Source organism: Aphanomyces astaci (assembly GCF_000520075.1).
Source record: "Aphanomyces astaci strain APO3 unplaced genomic scaffold supercont1.79, whole genome shotgun sequence".
Lineage (NCBI taxonomy): Eukaryota > Oomycota > Saprolegniomycetes > Saprolegniales > Verrucalvaceae > Aphanomyces > Aphanomyces astaci.
The window spans coordinates 142,331-152,412 of NW_009798342.1; the positions used below are offsets into that span (position 1 = coordinate 142,331).

The window sequence follows — 10,082 nt, forward strand, 5'->3', positions numbered from 1 at the left end:
TCACATGGGTTGTTCGTTGGGGAATCCGTCTGGAGTATGGTACACCTGCCAATTACAGTATTCCCCGTTCACCCACTGCCCTTCAAAGTAGCGAACGAAACCTTTGCCTTCGAGGGCATCACAAGCTGTCCACGCCACCTTAGCCTCGTTCCAGTGCAGATGACACTCGCCAACACTTCTGCTGAAGTGCACTTTAAACAAGTAGCGGGCGACGAGGGCCTTTACACTTGTCGGAACCACGCCAAGCCGCTTGTTGACGCACGCCACACAGTGGTAAAAGCACATAAGGATCGCTTTGAGGATCGCTTTGATTCCAAGTTGTGGCTGCAGGGTCTTCAGCGCTCCAACAGGGGCCAAGGCGGCGTCCGCCATGACATAGTGCAGTTGAAGACAACTTCCTACGACGGTTTCGTACACGGCATGAGTTGCTTCATCGCCCACTCATACTCATCAGCGGATTCTCGGCCAATCAAGAAGAAGGCGACGGGGTGAAATTTGCCACTAGGGTCAGTGATGCCGCAGATGAGAACTGGGTAGGCCAAAGCATTGATCTTGTAGGTTGCGTCCCAATGAAACACAAACGAGGACGGGTCGCGATGCATACAACGTAGCAGTGCCTTCGTTGTGATACCAACCTTAAACACACCAGACGCGCCGCCATATCCAATTTGAGGGACTCCATGCACCAAGTCGAACCCGAAGGAGAAAAACGTCGTCTCGTCACACCGGGGATCGAACCAGCTTGTTGCAAGCATGCGGGCCATTTCGACAGGCTTGCTGTGCTCGTGTAGATTACGCATGCGATAGTACCGGGCACGGTTTTGAAACCACTTCAGGTTCGGCATGGCGCTTGCGGGAACTGAATCCTTTAGCCTATGTCGTACTCGGCTTGGGGTGATGCCTTCGGCGAATAGCCTGTCAGCCTGGCTTCGGATAGCCAAGGTCGCCGAGGAGGTGGAAGGGGCACTGCAGTCCCCATACTGACCACGTTTGAACGCCAAGGTACGACCGTTGACCGAGCAGCACAGAAGCTTCAAATGCTTCAAGCAATGTTCCCGACAAAAACAAGTCAGGTACCGCGCACACATTTCGTGCACGCCAGGGCCTTGGCACACGGTGCATCGTGATTTCCTCGTGGAGTGCGTCGTTGATGGCGCTACGCAATCTCTGGCACTATTGTACGTGTCGAACTCGCCAACCAAAATCCATTCGTGCTGTCTTGCCTGTGACGACATCTGGGGTCCGGTGATAAAGTCAGCAACAAGGATGACATCGTCGCCCATTTCGTCCCCATCATGGTCTATTTCGTCCCCAGTGTTGTCATTCGCAGTATCCACGACGTTAGAACCCTCGGAAGTGAAGTCTGGCGTGTCGTACGCCCCATCGCCCCATGTACCGGTCACATCAAACTCCCACATACCATCCACCGTGTAGTCCACAAGGCTAGCCAACGCGTCCGACGGGGATGATGTGACATGACGTGACGATCCCGTCAAGTTCCCATGCCCCCCCCCCTGCGTTGTCCCCAACGTTGCCACGAGGTTGTCGAACGCATACGATGGGAACAGTTGTTGCTTCGCCAGCGTCGACCTCCATGTTGTCGGGAAGATGGGTGGGTATAGCGTACCATGTGTACGATGATGTACCCGTCACATCACATTCGAGCGAGCCACCCTCTGCGTTCTCCACAAGGTCGGCCAACAGGTGCAATAGGGGTGACAGAGGAGCAGCAGCTTCGCCAGTGTAAGGCCGCAAGATGTGGCGAAGGTGGGCGGGTATCGCATGTGATAGGCTCGGCGTGCGGAGCACATCAACTTCACGTGGAGCCTCCCATACGTTCTCCACAAGATCGGCCAACGGGTGCAATGGGGGTGACAGAGGAGCAGCTGCTTCGCCAGTGTCAGGCCACAAGATGTGGCGAAGGAGGGTGGGTATCGCTTGCGATGGGTTCGGCGTGCGGATCACATCAACTTCGCATGGACTACCCCCTGCGTTCGCCATAAAGTAATCCAATAGGGGGTCGATGGGGGTGTCGCTTCAACTTCGGCGTCGTCATGCCACAAAATGTGGCGAAGATGGACGGGAATTGGTGGTACCATATGGACAGATTTTCTGACAGTCAATCGGCTCAAATTCGAAATGACAGCACGTGGATGACCTGTTTGGCTGGATGTGGTTGTAAAAAAATTAATGAATATAAGATAACTTGAACGTATTAGCATCTGTGGACGATTAATAATATTCTAGCACTTCATTTCTACAGCAAAAGACGGAGATAAGGAACGGTGACAGGCAGTACATGACAAGAACAATACAACACAAAGTCGATTCATCTTTAATTAAAGTCGGTAACCGCGACCATATGCAGCAAATAGCTCCTTGCCGGCTTTGACAGACTTCAATATTTTGATACAAATCGCGTTTCCACTTCTCATGAGCTGGCAATTCTTCAAACACCCCGACCTCCCGCGAGTTTCACGATTGACAAAGGACCCAAGTCCACGGCCAGCAACTGGGTCTTTGAGACCCATGAGCCACGATTTCGTTGTCACAACGCCACGCTGACACACGTACTCATGATCCGTTGGCTCTTCGTACACCTTTTCTCCGTCATAGACTGTGCAAATGTCACCAGCAGACAAATCCACGTTGGCAAACAATCCTCGACCAGCACTAGGAACCGTCGAATCATCGATCTTCACGATTGAATTCGCTGCTTGGTAAGCCCCACGGACGCGTGCGACGGCAAATGTAAATAGTGCACGCTGTTTTAGACGGAAAGTCTTGCCAGCCATCGGATGCAACGCTTCGCGCGCTGCCTTTTGCTGCTGCTTGCGTTGCCGTGCCTTGGCCTTTTTCTCGTCGATTGACTTCTTTTTGAATAGGGTCACTTTCAAGCCATGCTTGGTTTTGCAGTGGGCTCGGAAGGTGCGCTCATTGACGTAATGCACGATGCACCTTGGACAGTAGAACAAGCCGTCTGACTTACGGAGCACTACTTCTTCCGACATTGTAAATCCGCAATTGGTTATTTAAATAAACGAGTTGCATTTCTGCGAGGGTAGCATTTCCGGTAAAATATCTTGAGTTTGATTGGTTGAAAATGTGAAATACTACTAATTAGTATTTGCAAGGTCGAGTTGCATTTCTGCCAGGGCCGCTTTTCCGGTAAAAGGTATCTTGCATATGATGTTAAAAATGTGATAATAGGAAAAGCACGTGATTGGATTAAAGCGCACAGTAGTATCTGTGATACCGGTATATAGCGCAAGGTTGCACTGCTGTCAGCTTATCAGAAGACGAAACAACGTCACGGCGGCTACGATACAAACCACCTGGGAGATCGACACGATCACCGGAGTTGGGCGCAACGACACACTTCTCGATGGTAATCGATGACGTAACATGAGGACAGTCGGAATGACTATCGGAGTTGTGCGTAACTTGAGTACGACGTGGACTACTAGACTGTGATGTCGGTGAAACGCCTCGGCGGCTACGGCCTCGATAGCCTTCATCACGCCAAGTGCGATTGCGGTCATCTCCGCCACGGTTGCGGCTACGACTGCGAGGAGGATCGCGCTTCGACGGGGCGCCACGACCACGTCCACGAGGGGCGCCTGCACTTCCGCCACCGCGGTCATCGCCGTTGTCACGGTCGTAGTCGTCACGACGAGGATGATCATCGCGGATTTTGCGAGACGACAAACGTCGTGCGGACTTCTTGCCGTGTTTTTCGAACACTTCTTGCGGAAAACCGTCGCGTTTGGTATCACGCGAATAATCTGAGGCCAGAACTTTGCAATTGGTCAGGACATGAGTGGGATCACCACAATAAAAGCACGCAGGGCCAGAGTGGGAATGACATTTGGGGTGAGCATACGAGGGTAGCATCCGTGTCGAAACTAGACCAACGGGACTGGCAATAGCGTCAACGACGGCGGCATTGATCAGATGCGATCGGGTGGGAGCGGAGTCAGCTGTCCCATGCTCACCAAGAGCAAGCGAACGCAGGTGACGCGTTGCCAGGGCATCCTTGATGGCGGCGTCGATAGCCGCGACAGAGCATGGTTGTCCGGAGGCCTTGGCATTGCTCGAAATAGCTCGGATAAGATCCCAAATTTGTTTGTCGTCCAAAAAAACTTCCGACAGTTTCACCATATAATGGTTAGCCCATAGGAAGGCGTCATACTCCGCCGCAGTGATCTCCAACGAGGATGGGATCATGGCAGTGCGGTACTGGCTGGCGATGGACTTAACGTCGGCCAGTAAGGTGTCCAAGCAGTCGCCGTCGTGATACTTGACCTTCTGCGACTGTGCATTAAGTACCGCAGGATCGCTAGTCAGAGGATTATTTTCAAATCGTGACACAATAGACTCATAAAGAGTAAATGGGCAAGCGATGTTGGAGAATAACTTCCGCAGGGAGTCCACCATGGAGGAGTTAAGGAACGTCAGCGCCAGTGCGCGCAGTCTAGAGAGAGACTTTGCCGTCTCGGACTTCAACGTCGCGCTCTTCACTGATTGGACGTGGTCAGCGATAACCTTGTGCCGCGCTGCAAGGCCATCCTCAGACAGGTCGGGATCAACATGGTACAACTCAGGGTGCTTCAACTTGTCGACTTGAACGTCGTCGTCGAGAATGCTCAAAATAAACCGCTCAAGATCAGAAGGCACATAAGCCTTGTTCATATAGAACTGAGTAAATTCATGGCCATCAGCCTGGCTGATAAACAGTGGTTTCCATTCGAGGGACGTACGATTGTGGTCGTCCAGGGGAGGCCCATTGTAGAGCGGCGCAGAGGTTGAGTGAGGGCTCATAACCTGTTAGGAGGAGCAAAGTAGGCCCAAGCACTTAGAGGAAGGTGGGACAAGGAGTCCGAGGGTAACACCGAGTTGAGCGAGGTGTCCAGGAGGACAAGACGCACGACAGGAAGAAACGAAGAGTGGATTAGGATGAGTGGTGTAGGGGTACTCCCACACCCTACTGACTAGCTACGAGGTGGTCCCTGATTGGTCAGATACCGAAGCGCACATATGAGGACACATCCTCTGAAGTGCGGGTGACAACACCCTGCAAAGTGTGCCCACTTGACAAATGCAAAACGACACGCATTCAGTGGGTTCGTCCGTTATTCACAATGTCAGACCTCATTTCGCGTTTTTAAGCTATTGAGTCCGTTCTTCACAGGTTGCCCTGTAATACTGTCTTACAGTTAGTACGCGGTACAGTATCGCGGAAGGGTAGTATAGATATGTACTACTGGAAGTTAGCTTTGTACCACGTAGTATTATGTATCCGTATTAGATTTACATCCTTCCTACTCTTCCTTCAACAGCAACACAGGATGGACTCCCTTGATCAGTCTTGTGTGGCCTCTTGTAATTCCAAGCTATTGAGACAGCAAATTAGTATTTCTGGAGAATATACGCAACATACTAGGCCATTCCTATAACGTTAACCTTATGATTTGCTACAGCGAACCGGGGAGAAACTGGACCCCCCCAAGAAACTCGACCACCTCTAAAATGTGATGTATTTATATTTAAAATACACTGATCGTTAAACTGAATAAATACACACGTCAGCCAATCAGATTTCTTTGACTAAGGTGGCCGTGATTGGACAGTTCAAAAACAACCACTCACACCATTTCAAAAACATCACTTTCAACCTTCCTTCAAACCTTCCTTGCTGCCGATCTCATGCCAATCCGGCACCAGCAATCGTACACCCTGGCAAGAAAACGAGCGCTGCTTGCGCAATTCGACGGGCTAGGTGTCAGCAGCTGTAAGTTTTGTATGGAGAATGACATTCCACGGACAACATGGACCACCTGGATGACACTCCGTACGAAGCTTACGGCTGCTACACGCAACGCGAAGCGGCCGACGCTCGGCGGACAAGGCGCCAAGGGCATCATCCCTTTCAAGCACGACTTGCTCACGTTCATGAAGGATGTGCGTCGCGATGAGCACATCCTTACCTCGATGCACATGATCAATTTCATGAAAGTCTACCACAAGGCATGGCTGGATACCTATGTCGTCGGTAAAGTGGACCCTTACAAGTCTCTCCTGCGCTTGTGCCAGTCGTTTGCCGCACGCCACCGCTTCTCGCAACGCGTACTATGCTACACAAAGCTCCCAGAACTCGACATGGTACTCATCCGGAATGACTTTGCGGCAGCGTTTTGGAACAAGTACAACGACCATAACCTCCACGACATTATCAACGCGGATGAGACGGCGGTTTACTACGATATGCCGCCCGGCAAGATTTGGGCAGAAGTCGGCAAGTCATCCAAGGTCGATGTGACGCAGAAACATTCCGACCGACTCACTGTTATGTTGTCCTGCCGCGCCGACGGTACATTACACTTGTGATATTTTTTGATAATTTTGGTGTAGGGTCGAAGTTACCTATCCTTTTCATCGTGCTTGGAACTCCTGGTGGCCCGAGCTTGCGACGTATCCCAGCGGACACTACTACGAAGTCCAAAAGTCAGGGTGGATGGATGGTCGTGTGTGGCGGACGTATCTTGACATGCTGCAGTATGAGATACATGGACCCACCGTCATCTTGGTGGACAATTTTGACGCTCTACGTGACCCAAGAGTCGTCGGAGTCTATTGCTCGTGACTTGTTTAGTGTGCTGGAGCCCCTTCCTCCCAACTGCACCAGCGTGTGTCAACCGTTAGACGTTGGCGTGATGGTCCATTCAAGAAACTGCTTCGTACCTTGTGGCTCGAAGAAACCCCCGTGGTCACTGCAGGTGAAAAGCGCTTGGCCATGATCAAGCGATCGATCAATGCCTGTGATAGGATTTCTGCCGATGCGATCAAGAAGTCCTTTGTAAAAGCTATTCCTCGACCGGAAATAGTTTTAGTATAATTACTACTTACGGTTAGTATGTGTAGTAATTGATGTGTGATGGACTTCGTTGTTTGTCTTGTGCTCGGTAGGAGGGTTCTCGGGGTAAACCCCCCTACATATGCGACAAGTTTCCCCTGTAACGTTACATGAATTTTAGCCAATCAGATATTGCTTGATTTTTGCTCATATTTTATTTTGGTCCATACCTACAACAGGAATTGTAAACCACACCATGTCCAGTTTCTCCCCGGTTCACTGTACCCTTCTTGTTTGTGATTACACGGCTGTCTACCAAGAAATGGTTTACCCTATGACGTTGAACAAAAATCGATCCACCTTCACCGGAATTGGTGGAGGCACAATAAACAATTCATTTTCAATTTCACGGCTGCCATGGCAAGCCACGGCAACAACGAAGCGGCGGACTTGGAGAAACGCGTGTCGTACATCCACTCAAACACGGCACAAGACGATGATGGGTACGTCGAAGCGAAATCGCCCAAGGACCTGGAAGATGGGGCGCTGATGAAGGGGGTGCGCTGGACTTGTTCTCCCGCGAATCGTTTGCCCTGTTCATACAGTACGGCGCCATCGGGATCATATACAACATAATCCCCGCGCTCAATTATCCCATCTTCAACATCTACCTCAACTTGGAGGGTTACCAACTGTCGTCGTACAAGGTGTTGACTGTGATCGGGTGGTCGTTCAAGGTCATATTTGGCCTGTTGTCGGATTGCGTCCCCATCTATGGCTATCGTCGCAAGTCGTGGATTTTGATCGGGTGGACCGTCACAATGATCTGTCTGAGTGTGATGGCATTTTCGCCGTTCGGCGAGCCGTTTTGCAACCGCGAAAAGACCAAGTATTGTGGTACGCCGTTAGAAAAGGTGCCTAAGCCCAAGCTGCAGTACTTCAACTTCTCCGCCCCCGATAACGGCACGCTGTTCATCCTTCTGTCCATGTTTATCGCGTTTGGGTACGTCTTGGCTGCGAGTGCGTCGGACGCGATGGTGGTCGAGTATGCCCAGCGAGAACCCGTTGCCATCCGCATCCAGACCGCCATCTACACCGTGCGCTCGGTCGCAGGCAGCCTCGCTTACTTGGTGAGTGCGTTCGGGCTGAACGGCCCCAACTACGGAGGGTCGTTTTCGTTTGCGTTGTCGCCGAATGCTCCGTACGGCATTGCCTTGGGCCGTGTGTTCTGGTGGTGCTCTCGACGATATTTGTTCTCGTGGAGAAGAAGTCTGAGCCTGTGTCCTTCCCCCTATGGTGGGGCAAGTTTTGGGAATCTCTCAAGAGTCGCGTGTTGTGGCAAGTTTGTTTGTTCCGATTCCTCAGCAACGTGTTCAATGGCGTCAACACCACTGCGACGTTACCCATTCAGACGTACTGGGCGGGGGTCAAACCTCTCAACGATGCGCTGTCGGACATCATTGGCATATTTGCTGTTAGCTACTGTTTTGGTGATTGTGGGCAAATGGGGGCTTCACTGGAATTGGCGCTGGACCATCGCCGCCGGTACCCTCGGAATGGTCGTCGTCGACGGCTTTGTCGTGTTCTTGACCATCTGGAACGTCGTGCGCAACCAGTGGTTCTTCAATGGAGTTCCCTATGGCCTCCGCTTTATCGTTTCCACGTACGTGGCTGTGGAAATCGCCGACAAGGGGAACGAAGGTTCCACGTACAGCCTGATCTCCACTGTGAGCAACCTCTCGGGGCCTTTTGCCAGCATCTTTTACAAGTACGTCAACTCGTACTTCAAAGTAAGTCAGAATGACGTCAAGACCGACACGCTCGAAGTGCGGTGGGACGTCACGTACGTGTACTTTATTTCGTACGGGTTCAAGATCGCGTCGTTGTTTTGGCTGTTCTTGCTGCCTCCCCAAAAGGCAGAAGTGAAGGCCCTGAAGGCGCGTGGTGGCAAGAGAAAAGTGGCGGGGTTCATTCTCGTGTCCGTGTTTTTCTTCTGCGTGTCGTTCACCGTGTCCAGCAACATCATGTCCATTTTCCCCTCCACCAAGTGCTACCGTGTCGCAGGGGGCAACGGAGTGTTGTACCCCAACACGGGCAAGTGCCCCCAGAAGTAGAAAAAGATGTCTTGCATTTTGAAGTAACGTATAATGAACATTGCATATTTCGTGTTGTCCTGGCGGTTCCAATATTGATCCATACATGAGGCGATTGACATCTAAGGTTTGCGTTACGGTTTCACGTGGCCATGTACTGGGCGGATGTCGAACCCCTCAACAACTCAATGGCTAGCATCTTGGGCAACTTGTCCATACCCGATCTACAAGATGCTAGACAATGAGTTGTTACTCTGGAATTCTGCTCATGGTGCCGTTATTGGATCTGTAGTGAAATGAGCGGTGAACAATCGCTGCGGGCACCACCGACGTGATCCTCGTCGACGGGCTTGTCATCTTTCGAAGTCAAGTATTGCTTGCAGGGACGTCGTTCGCAACCAGTGGTACTATAAAGTCATGGCGCTGGCCGACAACGTCCCCACTGGCCACGTATGTGACGGTGGAAGTGGCGGCACAGCGTACGGCCTGATCATGACACCAACAACCTCGCAAGCCCGTTTGACGGTATTGTCTACAAGTACGTCGCCTGGTTCTTCAAGGTGTACCAGAACGACCCCACGAGCGACAGAAACCACCGACGCGCGGGGATGACGTCACGTAAGTGTACATTTCGTGTACGCGTGCAAGTTGGCGTCGTTGGAGTTGGTTGTTTTTGCTGCGTCCCCAAAGGCAAACCCCATCTTCAGCTGCCGGCACAAGCCATGGATGTTGATCGGATGGCCCATCACGATGATCTTCTGAATATCATGACGTTTAGTCGTTGGTGAGCTGTTTTTCAACCGCGAAAAGCCCAAGTATTGTGGCAGGCCGCTAGAAATGGTCCTGACGGCCAACCTCCAGCACTTCAACCTGGACGCCCACCACAACCAAAGCACGCTGTTCTTCGTGCTATCCATGTTTGCTTCGTTCGGGTACGTCATCGCCGCCTGTGGGTCTGTTACACCCTGTGAGAATGCAGTCACCATTACGCGAGGATGCCAGCGAGCGAGCGCACGACGTAGATGGGCGGTCTGGATCCTGGATGCGGCCGCGCATTGCAACAGGCTCTCGCTGGGCGTCTCGACCACCATCGCGTCCAACGCACTCGCAGCCAAGATGTACCCAAACGCGATAAA

The 10,082-nt window shown here is 51.8% G+C and overlaps 6 protein-coding genes across 6 annotated transcripts; 2 read left to right on the top strand and 4 right to left on the bottom strand.

Moving 5' to 3' along the window:
* On the bottom strand, nucleotides 1–372 carry H257_16054 (hypothetical protein; the record flags this gene model as incomplete). Its single annotated transcript, XM_009844373.1, has 1 exon — nucleotides 1–372. The coding sequence occupies one exon, from the start codon at nucleotides 370–372 to the stop codon at nucleotides 1–3; it is 372 nt and encodes a 123-aa protein (XP_009842675.1).
* Nucleotides 373–398: 26 nt separating this feature from the next.
* On the bottom strand, nucleotides 399–3,011 carry H257_16055 (hypothetical protein; the record flags this gene model as incomplete). Its single annotated transcript, XM_009844374.1, has 3 exons — nucleotides 399–1,590; nucleotides 1,628–2,035; nucleotides 2,575–3,011. The coding sequence occupies 3 exons, from the start codon at nucleotides 3,009–3,011 to the stop codon at nucleotides 399–401; spliced, it is 2,037 nt and encodes a 678-aa protein (XP_009842676.1).
* Nucleotides 3,012–3,284: 273 nt separating this feature from the next.
* Nucleotides 3,285–3,686, bottom strand: H257_16056 (hypothetical protein; the record flags this gene model as incomplete). The annotated part of the gene is made up of 1 exon (XM_009844375.1): nucleotides 3,285–3,686. One exon carries the CDS (start codon nucleotides 3,684–3,686, stop codon nucleotides 3,285–3,287), a length of 402 nt encoding a protein of 133 aa, XP_009842677.1.
* Nucleotides 3,687–3,950: 264 nt separating this feature from the next.
* H257_16057 (hypothetical protein) lies at nucleotides 3,951–4,821 on the bottom strand (the record flags this gene model as incomplete). The annotated part of the gene is made up of 3 exons (XM_009844376.1): nucleotides 3,951–4,083; nucleotides 4,193–4,339; nucleotides 4,418–4,821. 3 exons carry the CDS (start codon nucleotides 4,819–4,821, stop codon nucleotides 3,951–3,953), a joined length of 684 nt encoding a protein of 227 aa, XP_009842678.1.
* Nucleotides 4,822–7,270: 2,449 nt separating this feature from the next.
* H257_16058 (hypothetical protein) lies at nucleotides 7,271–8,967 on the top strand (the record flags this gene model as incomplete). Its single annotated transcript, XM_009844377.1, has 3 exons — nucleotides 7,271–7,411; nucleotides 7,459–8,074; nucleotides 8,333–8,967. 3 exons carry the CDS (start codon nucleotides 7,271–7,273, stop codon nucleotides 8,965–8,967), a joined length of 1,392 nt encoding a protein of 463 aa, XP_009842679.1.
* Nucleotides 8,968–9,363: 396 nt separating this feature from the next.
* Nucleotides 9,364–9,968, top strand: H257_16059 (hypothetical protein; the record flags this gene model as incomplete). Its single annotated transcript, XM_009844378.1, has 4 exons — nucleotides 9,364–9,471; nucleotides 9,516–9,564; nucleotides 9,725–9,878; nucleotides 9,926–9,968. 4 exons carry the CDS (start codon nucleotides 9,364–9,366, stop codon nucleotides 9,966–9,968), a joined length of 354 nt encoding a protein of 117 aa, XP_009842680.1.
* Nucleotides 9,969–10,082: the final 114 nt, after the last annotated feature.